An 18,994-nucleotide genomic window follows, 5' to 3' on the forward strand; every position below is an offset into this window, starting at 1 on the left:
TTAACAAAAAAATATATTACTTATTCATTGACTAGATATAAACATCTAACACATAAATTTTTACCCCTAAAGGTGTATAAGCATTGAATAATGAGCTATAACATACCTAGCATATGTCTAAAAATTAAAAAGTATGCTCTCCTTATATAAAATTATTAAGATATATAAAGTTTTCCCAATTCATTCTCCAAAAAATATATACATTTCCGGAAATTCCCACAAAAGGGAAAAAAAAGGTAAAAAAACAAAACAAGATTTTTTTTTCTTTTTCTCTTTGAAACTAAAGGACCTAATCTCATCATGCTTACCATATGACTCGAAATTCATTCCGTTAATTAATTCGTATTTGTGTCACGTTAACCACGAAATCATTTCCAGAAGTCGAATTCGAGACTTCATTTCCTTCCTCCTCCTTTACTCTCTCTCCTACAGGCGTTTCTTCATGATTCTCAAGACTTGAACCCGAGACATCATTTCCTTCCTCCTCCTTTTCTTCATCCTCGGATTTGTCCGTACTACTCTCACTGCTCGCGGTACAACCGCTATTGCTACCAAAAGATGAAGCTCTACTAGACAAACTAGGTGTAGCAATATAAGTTGGCTTCAATTGTCCAGCCATAATCACCAAAAATTTCTCTTCAAGAATTGGTGGTTCCACCATTTTACCATCTTCACCATTACTATTATTATTATTGTTGTTATTATTTCCTTCTTCAAGATCACCTTCTTGATTTTCTTCAAAATTACCACTAAGTTTCCAATAAGAACAAGCTAAAATTAGTAGAGCAAATGCAATTAGCCCTAACATGGCTGCTAATCCCCCAAATAAATACGGCACCGGTGAGTGCCACGGTGATCGTGGCGGGCCCACCGGTGCAATAGCGGATGACGATGCCTTCAAATTCGTCATCGTTGTGAAATATAATCTTCTCGTCCAAATAGAGTAGTTATGTTACCACTTAGCTATTAGGCAGCTGTAGACTCGTAATTTGTATGATGAATTTTTAATATAATTTTGGATTTTTTTTTTTTTTTTGGGCGAATGATGGCGATGGTGATAGTGGTGACGGAGGAGGAGGAGAAAGGGAATGGAATGAAGATGATGAGTAAAGGAAGGTGGTTATATATAGAGACTAAAGAGAGTGGATTTATTTAAGTACTTATTATTTTATAATTTTATTTTATTTATTTATTTCGAGTGAAATGTTTCGCCATTGCATGAAAAGTGGGGTCCATATATATATATATATATACTACACTTGGAAGAAGAAAAATAATAATAAAAAGGTAATTGGGAAAAAAGAAGATTGATAATTGTGAATGAGTTAAGAGGGGACCCAATCATCTTTTTTAACTTTTTGTTAATTTTAATTTATGTTTTCATAGAGAACCTTTTTCGTTTAGTCGTTTTGCTTAAAGATATATAGTAGGAATTTTTTGGATTTAGTCTTGCATAGCATAATAATGATTATAGTCCTAGAAATAATTGAAGGGATTTGATTTATACAAAATCAAATTTGAGATCTAGTGATGTAATTAAAATTTAACTTATATAAGTTGATGAAATAAAGTTTTAAAAGTTATATATCTTTTATGTTACTAACTATGATCTTGGTCCCATTAAAATAAGGAAAATATTACTTAATAATTTTTATGATTTAATTGAACATAAAATTTAAAATAATAATACTAGAAATTCTTTATATATTCTACTGATTTATAAAATTTGTTCTCGAATAGGATCATAAGGTTCCTAAAAAGCATAGAACATAAGTAAACATAACTAACTTGATCGTAGTGTCAAAACTATATACTATGAAAGGTAATCACTTAAATATTCTTTATCGATAATGTAGATTATGCATATAGAGAATTATAGTCATTAAGTATATATAAAAAAAATTACTTGTATATGTATATATTAAATCTTAAACACTATTCTTCACCTATATTATACGCATATGTCCAACAGATTTGATATCACAATAGAACTTTGTTTCCATTTACTTTCTCCATAATTGAATTAAGAATTAATTCCTAGACTTTAGATCAAATTTTTTCATTTTGTTTTGTTTCTGAAACTAATTCAATTTTACAATAATAGGGAAGAGGGATTTCTTATACGTAATATCAAAGAGGGAGAGAGGGTGTCCATAAAAAGCTTCATTAGGCTCATCATTTATTCTACTTTTAAGATAAGTCTAAAATTGCTGAATCACCCATCATAGAGTTTAGTAGAGTTAGCTTTTAAGTTTCAAATACATGTGTGGACCCAACCCTAGAGGATTGCATGGGTTGGGGGTGGCAATAATTGGCTGTGAATTTTGTTTTTGGATCAGTGATGTTCGATATTCATATTGGAATCCAATAAAATCTGAATCACGTTGGAAAGTCTCATATTAATTGAGGGCTAAAACCTCTCTATCCATGCTCAAATCAATTGATTGTGAATTTCATTTTTATTTCTCATCCGATGTTGAGTGTCTGATATTTACATTAAGGTCCAACTAAGTTTGAGTTGTGGTGCGAGAGCTAAAATACTTCTTTCAAAGGTTTTCATAGTCATGACTCAAATCAATTAGTTGTGAACTTTGTTTTTGTTTCTCATTTGATCAATGTATTCAGTACTTATATTAGAGCTTATGTAATTAAATGTAACTCGTATCTGAAAATTTTCATATTGAGAATTTAAACACTCTTTATAAAAGTAACTTCACACCTATAAGTCAAGTTGAATTTTCTATTTAAGAATAAAGCAATACTTAAAACTATATCCTAAAGTTACTAGAGTTGGCTTTTAGGATCCATATTGGGACCATTCCTAAAGGATTGCATAGAAGGTTAGGGGAATATATAATTGGTTGAGAACTTGCTAGGATTAAAGTTGTGAAAGGTAAGTTAGATATGACCCCCAACCGGTTATCATGTTTTATACGTGAAAATTGAAATAAAAAATCTTATGTGGCAAAGTCGATTTTGGAGTTAAATTTAATCGTACACTATCGAAATTTATTGATTCGATTATTTTGATTAATTTATTATGTATGATTAGTTAGAGAGAATGCGTTTTGTCAAGAATTTTTTTATTTTCGAAACTATAATCAAACATTTCTAATTAAGGATTAATTGATTTCATCCTTATAAATGAAGTTGTAATATTAGGTATGAATTTTTCAACAAACGTCCTATTGACATTTGGCTCGTCTATAATATTTTATTAACTCTTCCTTCGAAATTCTCTTAGAGACACATTCGTTAATAATAATAACAATTTTCTTGCCATAGGGGTTGAGACCTAGCTCACTTGATAATGAGCTCCCGTTCTTCCACAATTAAGGTGGAGAATTGAACCCCCAAATTATGACTCTGCTTCCGTTACATATTCATTAGTGATGAACCAATAATGTTATTAACAATTAAAACAAAATTATCATTTGATAAAATTACATTTAATTTAATTAATTTTTCAATTTCCTTTTTCTATTGCATCAAGCATGATCAAAAAAAAGAAAGAAGAAGATAGTACATTAGGTGTCACGTAACTTTCATTTATATCACTAAATATAAACTCACTTACGTGAAACAATTTACAAATTTGTTTACGAAAAAGAAAAAAAGCAGTACTTTTAAATTGAAAGCTACAAGTCTCAATTACTAACTTTTGATTTTATCTAAAAATTCTTCACTTTATGAAACAAAACAAATGGAACAGACAATTTTCCATAGTGTAACTCTGTAACCCCACCCTATCAGGCTTTTGGCAGCTGGAGATTTTAACAGGTGAATACTTATCCCCAAAAATTCTCTAAATATACCCTCATTATGAAAAAAGCAAAACTAAAATAAAATTAATAAATAATATTTGAAATTGACCAATCAATTTCTTATCATATATTCATATTCTGCATAAATCCGAATTAAAGGTACAATATATTCTTCTTGTCTAAATTTATCAAAACCTAAAAACAAATTGAGAGACGTTCGTCTTTAATTATAGTTTCTTCACAAATTGTTCATGTGTATATATCTAATAATTAAAAAGAACTATATAAGCCAATTATATCTACGTAATAATATACGTAAGATATTTGTTCATTATGAAAAAAATAATGATCTAGTGAAGAATAATATATGTTAGCAATAACAAAAATCTTGGTTGTATGATAAATTCTTGAAAATTTATTAGCTATGAGGTTTTTAGCGACAGATTAACGAGTAGCTATTTTTTATTTTTATTTTTAATTTGATATCCCCTTTTAAAGGAGCCCATCTAATAATCAATACTCAACAATACATTCTCATTATTGTCTCCTTCTTTGTATCTGATTTTATTGTATTTGAGTTGATGACCTTTTGAAAATAATTTTTTCTACCTTCATGAGATAGCGGTAAAGTATACATATATTCTACTTTCTTTACTTTACTTGTAAGATTTCACTGAATATGTTATTGTTGTACTCTACCGAGCTAAAAGATTTCTATGCAAGACTAATAACTTTATTTTTATTATATGGTAAATTAGTTAATACATTAGTTGTGTTTGGCTATATTAGGAATTGTAACATGATTTAGACGGGGTGGGGTGGGGTGTTGCTTGATGAAAATAGCTATTGAGACAGTTTCATGACATAATGTGTAACAGTTCTTAAAAGACAGGAAACTGTTTCTATGCTGATGTATTCTCTTGTCTTGGAAACTGCATTTCTCACACCATTTTTGCTTCCCTTATTTTTTATTGTAGTTTATTGGTGTTCGAAATTTATATCAAATTAAAAAAACAAAAGATTTATAATTATGAGAAGTTATATACATATTTTACTTAGATATGTGTATGCAACGCAAGGCACTCGTCTATGTTTATGAATATGATATGAATATTGAATGTGTAGAGATGAAGGTAGAATTTTAATCAGGATAATTTAACATTTTTTATATGATATGATATGATATTATAATTTAACGGTGAAATTTTTTAGACAAATTTCTTTTGACCCTTTAACTCTGGTTAATTAAACATTCTTTTAATCGATTTCTTAAGAATAAAAAAAATTGTATCGAAAATAATTGATGCCAAAAAACAGAAGTCCTTTGACATTTATGTAATAGATCTTGTAGTAATGCCTTTTTTTTTTGTCTATTATAAGCGATAAAGTAGAAATGAGTTTCTCTTTTTATATTTACTGAATATGCAAACTCAACTTTGAGTCTATGCAATGTTGGGGTTAGGTAGGGTTGATTAATCATTACAAAAATATATATTTCTTATTTCATCCGTTAAATTTGTATATTACCAAAAAAAAATATGAGTATTTTTTTATTTTGATTTTAAAATAGAACGCAATCCTTCTATGAAGAAATTAATAGCATATTCTTGTAGATCCTAAATGAACTATAAGATAATAATGGATTCATACTAATCCTCACATTGTATCATTGTAATGAAGAAATATTTAACTAGAATATGATATAAAGTATCCTCATATCGATAAAAAGTTGCCTCAATAATTTTTTTAGACATCAATTAAAGCAAAATATACTTGAAAGCAACAAAAGAAAAAAGAAGAAAAGGAAAGGGAAAATGAGGTTCCTTCCCTCCTCCCCCTCCCCCTCAACTCTTTTCTTAAAAATTATTGACTCGGCTAATTTAGATTTGTATTGAGTAGAGCTCATTAATAAGAAATTGCTTTCTACTAAGAATTTCCCCATTCCCATTAAGGGTTACGAGGGATTTACCTATCCTACGACGATTTTTTTCTTCCCACTTATTAACAGAATAATTTTTTAAAAAAGTTTAATTATATATAAGGTGGAGAGGAAGGAAAAAAACGAGAGGGAGTTAATAAAGTGGAGAATCGAATCTTCTTCAACAACAATAAAAGTTCTAACAGTCACCTCCTGAACAACTAAAATTCTTTGTTAACATAACGATTAGATTTTCGTATCAAATATTTATCAAACTAGAGTAGTTTTTTTTTTTTTTTAAATGTAATTCTAAAGATATGACATGAAAATATGCACAAGACGCATCTCAAATCTTGGGTTGTAGAGTAAGATTTCATTACAATTTTGATCATGTTGGATGACTTTAGGAGTATTCATCATACGATCGGGGTGGAAAATGGGTCCCCAAAAACTTTGGGGGGTCTACTGTAAAGACCCCTCCACTACTATAATATTCTTGGCCTGCCACCCCTAGAGTCTAGACAATCATCATTATTTCATTTCTAATAATTGTTAATGTCATTTTTGCCCCAAATGATTAAAAGAAGTTCTATTCATCACCCCTTTGTTTAACCCTCTGTCATTCATGCACCATCTCTATTACTTTTTCGAATTACTTAAAAGTACAAATTATTGTACTACTAGTTGATCAATAATACATCCTTCTATGACGTGTCCATTAGCATTTATGATCTTAAATGTATCATAACATTTTTAATTTTTCTCTCGTGAGAGATTGAATCACACGTTTTCAAGCTTGAGGTTGCGCCCATCTTATGCGGAATTAGAACAACCTATTACACTATTTGATTGAGATTCAAAATATCCTTCATAGTTTTTTACAACATTCCTTAAAAGGTAACCCTAATTTAGAGTCTAGTGCACTTTTGTTATTGATCCAACCTATTTCTATTTAATTTCCTATTACTTTGCCTGGCTAGACCTCTACTTCAAAAAACATGTTATATAGGAAGTTAGCGCCTTTCACATTATTGTCCTTTTTAGTTTATTTTTTCAATATATTCTCACATATTTATTCCTTTTCTACAATCTAGTAGTATCATCGCATCGTCTTTCTGATCAGTTCAATTCGTTAATTTTTACATATTTACTTCTTTTATTACAATCTAGTAACGTCAACATTAATCTAATTTCACATTGTAATTCTCAGTTCAATTCTTTAATTTCCACATATTTATTTCTTTCATAGAAAAAAAACTAATTTCAACCATAAATAATAATAAAATAACATTTGAAGATCCCATAAGTATGTCAACGATATGTGAGATGTACATGAACGTTACTCCTATCCTAAGATTTTGAATCACAGACAATTAAAATCTACAAGTAAATTTCTTTAAAAAGGAAGAGGTATGGAAAAAGGAAAAAAAAAAAAAAGTAAAAGCAATATTTGTAAACTAATTAATATAGTAGGACCCAAATAAAAGTTAAAGTATATATGTTCACTATGAATAAAATGACTAATATAGGTCCCACCAAAAAGATGGCCCCTTTCATCGTCAGCTTCCATTCTTAAAATGGACGTACACGGCAAGGACGATTAGATATTTTTCTAACATATTTTTTTTTTTCTACTTCGTATTTGATATTCGATATTTATATCAAAATTTAATTTAATTTAAATCTGTGTTGAAATCGAGGAATAAAGTATCTCTTTAGAACTTAAAACACAAAATTTTGATAAAAATAAAAAAGTATTTAACACTCTGTCACAATTAATTTTGTTGGTGATAGTTTTTCTAACACATAAGATACGTCCAATGAGGATATGTGAAATCCAATTAATTTTTATTATATATTTCAGTCTTACAACTAAGAAAGTGTGGAGTAATCATAGCTGTATAATTTTATCTTCTACTGTTTTTTTAACCACTAATATGTTAAATTAATCTTCAATAATACAAGTGACGTCCTAATCCAAAACCAAATCCCACTCACAATAGTTGATCAAGCAACTAAAGTACAAGTTGATGTATCTCTAATTAATTAAGTATAATATTTATGCATGGGTTCCTACATCAATTTTAAAGTAGTTATGTGTCTGAATAAAAGTGTTAAAACTGATAATAAGTAATTGATGATGTGTTTGCTAAACACGTAAGAAGTTAATTAAAAAATGTAGTTTGCTCTATGAGAAATTTTGTGATATTTTTTTGGGTTTTAGGAGTGACTAACGGAATTAAATTTGTTTCACTTGCCTATAAATGAGCAAAATGTCTGTTTTAGTTTATATTTATAAAGAGAGTACATTTTAATATGTAGTGTTCAAAAAGTGTGTTTTGGAGCTAAATTCTTGTATCCCCTCAATTTTATTACAAAACTTATACTCTTAAAAAATAAATCGTAAAGAAAAGGATGAATGATGGATATGAAATGAGGAGGACAATAGGGGTTTTGTTTTGAAAAAAGTAGAAAATCAGAAAATATATTAAAGATAAACTAATATCACGTTGATCAAATTAAAAATGCTTATAAGTTGAATAATAATAAATTGGAATGATTACTTTATAACTTTGACTAATTATCTTATAAGAAGCACTTTGATTGTTTACCGTGCGTCTAATTAAGCTAAAATATACTTATATATTAATTTGATCAGCTTATAAACTTGGTCATACGTCCTTTAAATTTAATTAATTAGATAGAAAGATAAAAAATGATTATATTAGAAGTTTTATTTTTTTCTTTTGTAGGAAAAATAGTAAAAGGCATTAGAAAGTTCTAATTATTGCTTCTGCTGTTGTTCTGCTTAAGAAAATGTTCAAAATGCAATATAAAGTTGTTGACAATATTACTAATTATAATAGTGATGTCGTTAGGCTATATGTCACCATACTTAATTCTTTGTGTTTTTTTCATCATTTACTATAATAATAACATTTAATGTAGTTTCACATAGTGAATCATATTGTGTAGAAACTTTATTTTTATTTTATAAAGATAGAGAAATTATTTTAATAGATCTTCGATCGAAACAAAACATATCAAAAACAATGAGTATAAAAAGGAATATAATAGCGAAGAAGTAAGAGATTCATTTCACTTAAAAATAAAAGAAAGAGACAATGAATGTGAATCAAAGAATATTTTCTTTGAATTAATTAAGACAAGGCTTGTACAAAATAAAGACTAACACCACCATGTACTTACTTAGCAGATAAGAATTTTTTATATTAAATGATCTAATGATACATTGCCGGGATTTATTTAATTTATAATTATGATATGATAATATAGGATATTGTTAGCTTAATTCCACTTAGTATTTGATTCTCACATGTCTTAATCTAAAATAATTGATGCAAGAATCAAATTCTGTAATATGAATTAGAGTATATAACATGACATGCATCAAGCACTTAAATTAACTATTTAATTCCTTAAGCTAAATGTGAATTGCATGTTTAGAATTCTTCAATATTGCGCGATCCAACTCATGACACATATTATCTATTTTGGCTTCATAAATTTTACTGATTTTGTTGTTCTTAGACTACATAATCATCTTAACGCATGAATTTGTATCATATTTTAAATATCAAACTCTTTTAAACTCTTAAAAAAAACATAGTACAAAAAAGAAAAACGAATAAAAAGATTCATTTGTACTAAATTAATTTATAATTAAAGAAAACTAGAGAAAAAAATAATATAAAGTTATACAACGGATTGCAATAAATATTTCTCTCATTAAGCCAAGTGATGAGGTATATCTTCAGATGCTCACGTGAGCCTAATTAAATTACAAACAATTGCTCTTTGAATAATCTATTTTTTCTAGCTTCGTTATTCATATTGAAGTACGACATATTGAAATACGATTAAATTTACATATGGTAATGTTCACTTTTTTTCATTTTGAAAGCTTTGAAATCGAAATTTCTGATTAAAGATGAAGAAATTTTAATCATTTTACCATGACTTATATTGATGCTTTTTAAAGGATTCAATGTATTCTCAATCAATAACAATTAAAAAGAAAAAGAAGAAAAAAGATACTCTTAAAATATTGGAAGATTAGATAGATTTATTGGACATTGATGTCACTTAAGAGAAATTAATTACTTATATAAAATCTTTAGTTGAAGTGGGATTTCCACTACCTTTCTAATATATATTTTTGTTTACATAATTATATTTGGTTGCTTAACTAATCTGATATGGATGTAGGCCACCACAAATAGTAATTGATTTTCAACTGCTTTTCTCTCTGTCCAACTACAAGTCAACAAGTCAGTCCAATTATATATTTAATATAATGTATTAAAGTTTTAAGAATAAATAACCCAATGTTTTTTTAGAGGACTAATAATGTAGACGTCCACATAATTAGCATATATGTATATAAATACCATATTAAGCACATTGTATTATGCTAAGGCAAGTCTTTGAATAAGGGGTAACTAAACATTACACTTTATGTGAATTTCATATCGAAATGAAAACAAAAGTTAGGAAAATTATAAGAATGCGTTTAGAATTAATTGTTGATGCATTTTTTTGGATTAAAATCTAAAGAATAAATGTGCGTGAGCCTAGATCCAAAGCAAATAACATCTTTATAGCTAGATCAAGACCGCTGCAAAAATCTTATTTTTTTTCTTCTTTAATTAATAGTCTTGAGTCTTGCTACAATTTCTCTCTAGTTCTTTCTATTGGAAATAACTAATAACATCCATATTTATAATAGTAAGAAACCAAATCAAATTAGAATGACAACAAATCTTAACTAGACATGAATTAAATAAATACTATTAATTAACATAGTATTTCTACTTCAATTTTAAATTATTATTCCAACAAATGATTTCATTTTAATAAAAAAAAAATTGTGGTGGTGGAGAGAGCACTTGGATGAGATGGCTTGGAGGTGATAAGGGATTTGGATAACAGTGATTAATTAATTAATTAATTAATTATTCTCAATTTGATATTAGAAAATATAATTAAGTAAACCCACCTATCAAGTGTATGGGATAATGTTGGAATCTGTTGGCACAATGCATACATGAAATGCTTTAAGTACTTGTATGCACAGTCGTAGCTAGGATATCAAAAGGGATTTACTTAAATTTCATTCATTAAAAAATTATACTATATAAATAAAATTAAAATTATATTTTAATAAAATACATATATTTTTTTGGTGTTTTTTTTGTGTATTTACTCTGTATATTTTGAATTCTTTTACTGAAAATTCTGACTATGTCAGTGCTTTAAGGGTACATTAATAAGTTATTTTATAACAAATATTGATGTGCGTTCACTAAGGATTCACACTAATTATTGTTGTTGTGTGCTTACTAAGGATGCACCACTAATTAATTCATTAATTAATTAATTATAATCAAAAGTGCTTTAGGACTAAGAGTGCAACATTCATCAGATAAGATAGACTTGGATTTTGTTATCATTTATTTATCTGAAATAAAACAGAAACATAATCATAATTCAAACAGAACAAGCTCATTTTTTAAAAAAAATATTTAGATTTATTCCAATCACAGAATATTCACATTTACTTCTAACATGACTCAAATTTCAACCTATCGTTAAAGATATAATTAAAAAGTTGATTTTTTTTTTTTGCTTTTACTATGATCGAAAGTTTTTTTCCATCTCAATTTATATAGAACCTTTATATTATGAGAGTTAAGAGGATTTTTCTTTGACAACAATTTGTTTATATGCTTTTTAAATATTTTAAATTATTAATTACTGTGACTTCGTATTTTTAATGTATTTTTCAAATATGTAAATTTTTTTTTTTAAAGGTTTCATATTTAAATAAATTCACGATATTAAAAGTTAGACTTTCGAAATTTGAATTGTGCTACATAACTAAAACAAAAGGAATATATATAATATAATATTAATAATAATTGAGTTCACAATCAAATATTTATAAACACCCGTAAATCTCTTACATAATACATATACTGATGATATATAGACAGCTTTTATCATTAACAATAAAAATATATTGTTGATCCTATTTAATGATGGAATAACAACAAATTCGAAATATCATATTATATACGAACTATTTAACGATAAATTAGTGACTATTCTAGGGGTATTGATGTATAATGCAAAATGAAGAAGACACCCAATCACTAATTTGGTAGTTAAAATTCTAATTAAATCTTATATATATATATACACAAAACTTGCCGTGAGTTTCTTTCTCAAACCATAAAAAGTTTGAGGCACTTTATTCCATAATAAGATAAAGCAGAAAATTTTAGGCACGCAAGTGAATCTAATTAGTGTACTTGTTTTTCTTGGTTAATTCACATTAATTTTTTGCTTATAGTAATAGGGACATTTGGTAGCTTTGGCTAATCTTCACAATTAAAGTGATAATGACTCCTTATTATGACATTATTACTTTATTTTGCTCCTTTCTAATCCATTTGCTTGACAGAGTCAACAAACATCAATTCATTTATGTATTTTATTTAAGATTGTATATTTTTTTTTGTAGTTTAAGCTATAATATGTGCAGACTTATAATAATCATCCTTTATATATATTATAAGTAATAAGAATAGCATTTTACTACAACGATCAAGGTTCCTTTGTAACCGACTTCCATATTATGTTATATTATATGTTTTCTATAACAATATTTCGTTATAATAGTCAAATTGTATCTAAACAGTTGACGGTATTATAAATATATTTGACTGTGTACTATTACTATAGAAATTTACGCACCATCACATCAGCTTTTACTTGTTCTTAGTAGGGAACTTACACATTATGAACTTTAGCCCAGTGGCCTAAGGGTTTATGGTCGTTTGGTAGCTAGATAGAGTTATGCAAGTATTAATAATATCGGTATTAGTTATGCGGTTAATAGTAATATGAGTATTAGTTATGCACATGTTAATTATGTAAGGTATAATTATGCATGTATTAGTTATGTAGGGTATATCCTTTAAGTTGAGTAAAGAGATGGTGACGAGAGGAACCAAAATCGGTGAACTACGACATATAAGTCATGACAAACTGATATATTTCATATTGTATACTATCTCCGTCCCATTTTATGTGAGGTAGTTTGACTCGGCACAAAGTTTAAGAAAGAAATGAAGACTTTTAAAACTTGTGGTTCAAAATGAATGATAGAAATTTGTGTGGCTGTAAATCATTTCATTAAGGGTAAAATAGACATTTTATAGGTAAATTGTTACTTTTTTATGCGATTGTTACTTAATATAGAAATATGTCATTTTTTTTGGGACTGATTAAAAGGAAAAATAAATCACATAAATTGGGACAGAGGGAGTACAAATGTACAATTTAGCTATCTAATATAACAATCGGCTTAAATATTTAAATTTGAAATACAATTTTTAGTGGGTTTTCGAAGGGTAGGCCCATTAAGGAAAAGTGGTACTCAGCCCGGTCCCCTTTCTTATCTTATTTTAATTAACAAAATGGTTGAGAAAATGATAAAACTAAATTAAAAAATAGAACTTAGAAAGGCTTTTTTTTTCTTTAAAAAAAGGAAGAAAAAGATATACACTTCTATAAATAGAGGTATTCTATATGCACATTGATGAAGAGTTAAATATTATTGCCATTCCTTCTTTGTTTAAAGGAGAAAAAAAAACGATTTTGGAAATTTGTTATTATCATAAATGTAAGTGTGAGAATTTTATTTTTGTTTTTACTTCCTTCAAAGTATTATTATCTAAGGTATGATCGACATTTAATAATCTTTGTAAGTTTATTTATCTCAAAATTAATTTTAAATTTACGAGATTAAAGGTGAAATGATTTGAGTCTGAAGTCAAACTTATCAAATTCAAAACTGGCCATCCTATTAATTTTTTTAATAGTTATGAGCTACGATATAATGGTGAATGTACTACTGTCCTAATATAAAGTCTTAGGGAAAAAATATTTAGTTATCTCTAGAGCAAGTTTTATTCGTTGAACGACGACCCTTCCATTTGGTACCATTGGTTGACCAAGGCCAATATTCGTCCCTTCTAATACCATTTTTTTTACTTACTCCTGAATTGTTATTCCAAGCATATAGTACTTCTTCTGAAAATTGATACAATTAAGTTCATCATTTTAGTTTTATAATTATTTTGTTTGTGTGGTTGTGTGTATATATATCCACAAACCTCTACTCAAAAGTAAAATGACTTTGATAAATGGATCTCGAACTTAATTTACACACAAAAGCTAGCTCAAAAATATGAGGATTGATCAAATCATATAAGGAGTACCTATGGGATCTTCCCCCACCTCCACCACGTCAGACACTTCTCGAACTGGAGCGTACACAATCCTAGACTGGGGATATATTCACAAACTCTCGCACACTTTGGGCCCCCAAATCGGACCCAATTTGCTTGTGATACCATGATAATAAGGGAAAACTACAAAAATTTTCATTCATTTGGGGGCTAATTATATCCTAGAAGTTTCCCCAATTATAAAAATTCTGGATTATCCATTGCTCTCGGATACATTTCTTGACTGTCCAACCTGATTTTCCATTGCTCTCGAATACATTCCTTGACTGTCTAATACATTACAAATGATACATTACTTAATAGTTGCTCTCTGATACATTCCTTGATTGTCCAAGACATTGCAAATGATACATTACCTAATGTGAGGGATGTATCCGAAAGGAGAATTTTGTACTTTTTTAAATGATAGGGAATTTTTCCTGATAAAAATATGGGCAAAAATTAACTCAAAGGGAGGAAGGTTATCCGAGTCATATAAAGAGCGTCGAAATCTTGTCTTGACTTAATGTGGGACAGTTCTTTCAACAGGCACCTTAGTAGATAGGGGAAAAAATCTTCATTTTTACAAAACTTTATTAAAAAATAGGAGTAAGCTTATTATATATTCACCGTGTATATGATTGAATATTATTGCTCTAGCTTTTCTACTTCTTCTATTTTTTTTGTTTAGCACTTAGTGCTACTCATTTGGCATTTTGCCCAAAAATTGGCAACAAAATTAAAGCCAAAACGTATCTCAGTGGAATATATTACTCACTACATGTTATTATTAAAAAGATTAAAATACTTGTGAGTTTTTGTTGTTGGCAAAAAAAGTGCCAAACCTGCAAATCTTACTAATCTTATCTTGTTGTCTTAGTTATATTTGATATCAAAATAGTATTTTTTTTTTTTTGGGTTTGTTGGTGCACTACTATCCATATATTTCAAGTCCACAAGAATATTTTATTGAACTAATTTCCTTCTCTCTTTCTCATCTTCTATTTTAGACGAAAATTATTATTATTCTTAGCACAAAGAGTTGGGAGAGAATCGGGATGATAGTCACTCTGTTTATTTTAACTTGTCCAGTTTGAAATTTGCATATCTCTTAAGAAATAATAATTGGTCACATGAATATTTTATTACAATATTCATAGTAAGTAATATTTAGTCTCAGAGCTTGAGAAATGATTTGGATATGCTAATATGAACAAAAAATATATTTTTCTTTTGATATGCTAAAAATAACAATAAAATTTTTAAAAATATTTTTAATATAATAAACAAGTAAAAGTGGCAAAACTTTGCAACTATACTCTTGACAACTAATGAAGAGATTGAGGCTCACAACAAATGATGTGTATGCTGATCAATGAGGAACGTGATAGAATGAATGAGATTTTACCGATATATTATCAAAACTATACTCGAAACTAATGCTATTTGAAAGGATAATTTTCAAAAGGCTATATTTTCTCAATCTTTAAAAAAAAAAAAAATAGAAATACAAATCTAAATGATTACCCTAAAAAGGGACATTAGGTGCTCACTCACTAATCTCATAAAAATAATAATTGATTTTCTTTAAAAGTTGAAACTACATCTATTCTATATTAAAAAAATGTAATTACTCTTCTATCGATAAACATAAAACTTAAATAAATACTTATTGAGTGCCTGTGGTTTTTCAATGGGGACAGATAAAAAGAAGATAATAATTAATGAGTTCTTCATGAGTATCATTGTCGAATATTATTATTTATAATTTTATAAGAAGAAAAGAAGAAGCCAGATCTATTGGTTCCTAGCTGGGAGACACTTGGTCTTACTACTTATGAGTATCATGAAGAAATGAGCCAAGGGGATCATTAGGGTTCAAACACCCTAACCCCACACATATTCTCTCATAGTGATGGAGTCGAAGGGTTCATCCGAATTTTATCAAAATATTAAATTATATATAAAACGTTAAGAATATATGTATATAATTGATGTTAATTTGTTAGTGAAAAATTTAACTCTGTCATTATTTTCCAAGACTTGAGTTGGCTATAACCTATGGTTTGTTTGAGTACTTAAGTTATGTTTTAGGCTCTATAACTTTCATCTTTTGTCTCATGTTATTCGGTGTTCGAAAGTCAATGGTTCAACTAAGTGAATTCACGTTGTAGAGAACTCATCATTATAAGTTTTAGCGGTTTTTATCAAAGGAAATTCTGTTTCTTGGACTCAAACTCGAATGAGACCTTTGATTAAGGATGAAAATATCTTTATCTTTTCATCACAACTTTTAATGGTCTTTATGTACATTCACATTTGATGTCTGAACCTCATAAATTCGATTATGTAATCAAAACTCAAATTTAAAACATCTGATTAAGAATACCGAAATATTATTCCACCATACCCCCTTCCAACCCCACTCAGGCCCTCAACCTAACTACAGCTAATCTTACTGCAAAAGCAGCATTTCAAGGTTCTTTCTGACTAGCTTTCTATGGTTTGATTTTGTTTGTTAGTGCAATTTCTCTACTTTTTTTTCACCTCTTCCTACACCCTGGCTTTGCTTGGCTTGTACCTATCACACTATTTGTAGTGGATATATGTCACCATCAACCTCATTCCCACTTTTATTTATTTATTTCATTTTTTAATTTGTATCTTTGAATATCTAGATCTTCTATTTTATTTATATATATTCCCTTGATGTTAAATTAATGATTGGTTGAAAATGGAGCTAGCACTAATTTATAGTTCTAAATTCTAACATTTGATATATGATATTCCCTTAAATGTATTTTGATTTCTAACTAGGTGCACTTATTCTCTTTTGATTCCCAAATAATTTATATTTGCATAGAAAAATCTACTCTCAACGTAAAATGCACCTTACAAATAAAAATACAAGGTGAGAAATTTATGAAATATAGGATATGGATCCTTCTTCTATGTTGTTGGATCAAATATTTTATTTTGGTATTTGTTACATTTTTTATGATCAGAATACCTTTCACTGCTATCGTGAATAGAATGCTTATGATTGGATTTTAACTTATATACATCGCCAGTATAAAAAATAATTAATTTGATGTATGGTTTATTGGATATTAATCTGCCCTAGGGCCACATTTGATCCACGAGTGTTTGTGGGCCTTTAGATGGATTGGAACTTCTTGGCCCATATACTAATCGAACCTCCCAAGTCCCAACTTCTGCATGCCATTCCTTTTGGTCTTCCACTCTTATCATAGTGGATTCATCATATTTCTTCACCACATTTTGAATAAAACTACTTGATATTTTTTAGTTTGGTAACATGACATCAAAGGACACATATCAATGACAATTTGTCATATGATCGTATCGACGAGAAGGATCAAGTAACACACATTTGAGGATAAAATAAGAGAGTGTCGCTTAATATAATTTAATCATGTCTAGTGTCGATCATCAGATACACCAATTTTTATATGTGAAACTATGATTTGAGAAGGTATTAAAATAGGACAAGTGGTAGGCCTAAAATCACTATTCACTATAATGAAGTTTTCTCAAAAGACGTACAATCTCTACAAACTTAATTATTCAACAACAATAAGGCAAGATGAATGAGAAAGATTTAAATAGGCAATACCTCTTAGTTAAAAATATGTTTTAGCTATTATAACACATTTACTTTAAGTCCTATGATTTTTAAGAGTTATTTTCTTTAAAGAGTTTTATACCTCATAGAAAAACATAATGAACTTTGAGTACTTTTTTATTTTTGTTTATTTTGTATATGATATTGAACTGAGAGGAATTTATATGGAGTAACATGGTCAATGAAATTCACATAACAGATGCTAACTTATTTAGACCTTGGACATAGTTATTATTGTTGATAAATGTGAAATGCATGTTTCGCAAGTAGTTGTATCTAGTTTGGTCACTTTAAACCAAATATGTTTGTACAAAAATATTAAGTGATTTCTTTTTATCTTTTCAAGTCATTGTGAAAAAAAATTATCGGTATCTATATTGATGCAAGATAGCAGATACCCATTAAATTTAGCATAAATACACATAAGTAATCTTGAGAATCCATCCACACACAATTAGTCTCGAATAAAAGACAACAAACAAGTTTAATTTGTACCAACGGACTATGCTCACGCAAGCTCAAGTTGATAATAATATCTCTTTAAAAAACAATCTTTTCCCTAAAATAATAAATAGTGATGTTGACTTAAATAAAATGGAATATTAGTTGAATGATTGTACGCAATTTACTTGACATTGATGTCACTAAGACTTTTTTTAAAAAAAATCTAAAATAAAATGGAATATTAGTTACATGATCGTGCCCAATTTACTTAGACATTGATGTCACTAATAAAATATTTTAAAAAAAATCTTCTTTAGATAGTGGAAGAAACGCGAGGAAAAATCATACTCATGATTTGGAGTTGACTTTAATTATTTTACTATCGAAGATTTAGTTACATCATTTATTTGAAAATAGATGTGTAATTTATACAAGTTCATAAGAGGTTAAAGTACACATTAATTTCGATGATATTTTTTTTAAAATTTCGGTAATAAACATGATTAAGGATTATGATTGTACATTTGTACCGTTTTATATTATTCGAGTGGTGGATGCCATAAGTCTATTGGAATGTTGGCTGGTCACACCTATGAGAAAGAGTCCTTGTGGACTCAACTACAACTAGAGTAATCTCCCTTTTTCCTTTTAGCTTTAGTCGATTGAGTAGCTTATTCGAATATTGGATAAGTTTCTTCTTTTAGCTTTAGTCAATTGAGTAGTTTATCCGAACATTGGAGAATTAGGTTCATGGACTTCTAGGATAGTGGAGTGAGACTTGGCGGACAACATGATGATTATCACAAAGGGATAGTACGATAAATACGATCTCTTCATCATTAATCAAAAGTCTTGAGTTTATTTAGAAATAACAGAACTTCTAATTCAGAACGTTTTTCCTTTT

The 18,994-nt window shown here is 28.2% G+C and overlaps 1 protein-coding gene across 1 annotated transcript; it reads right to left on the reverse strand.

Moving 5' to 3' along the window:
* On the reverse strand, positions 1-1,089 carry LOC125876012 (protein GLUTAMINE DUMPER 2). Its single transcript, XM_049557107.1, has one exon. The coding sequence runs from the start codon at positions 908-910 to the stop codon at positions 332-334; it is 579 nt and encodes a 192-aa protein (XP_049413064.1). The 5' UTR covers positions 911-1,089; the 3' UTR covers positions 1-331.
* Positions 1,090-18,994: the final 17,905 nt, after the last annotated feature.

Source organism: Solanum stenotomum, chromosome 9 (genome assembly GCF_019186545.1).
Source record: "Solanum stenotomum isolate F172 chromosome 9, ASM1918654v1, whole genome shotgun sequence".
NCBI lineage: Eukaryota > Viridiplantae > Streptophyta > Magnoliopsida > Solanales > Solanaceae > Solanum > Solanum stenotomum.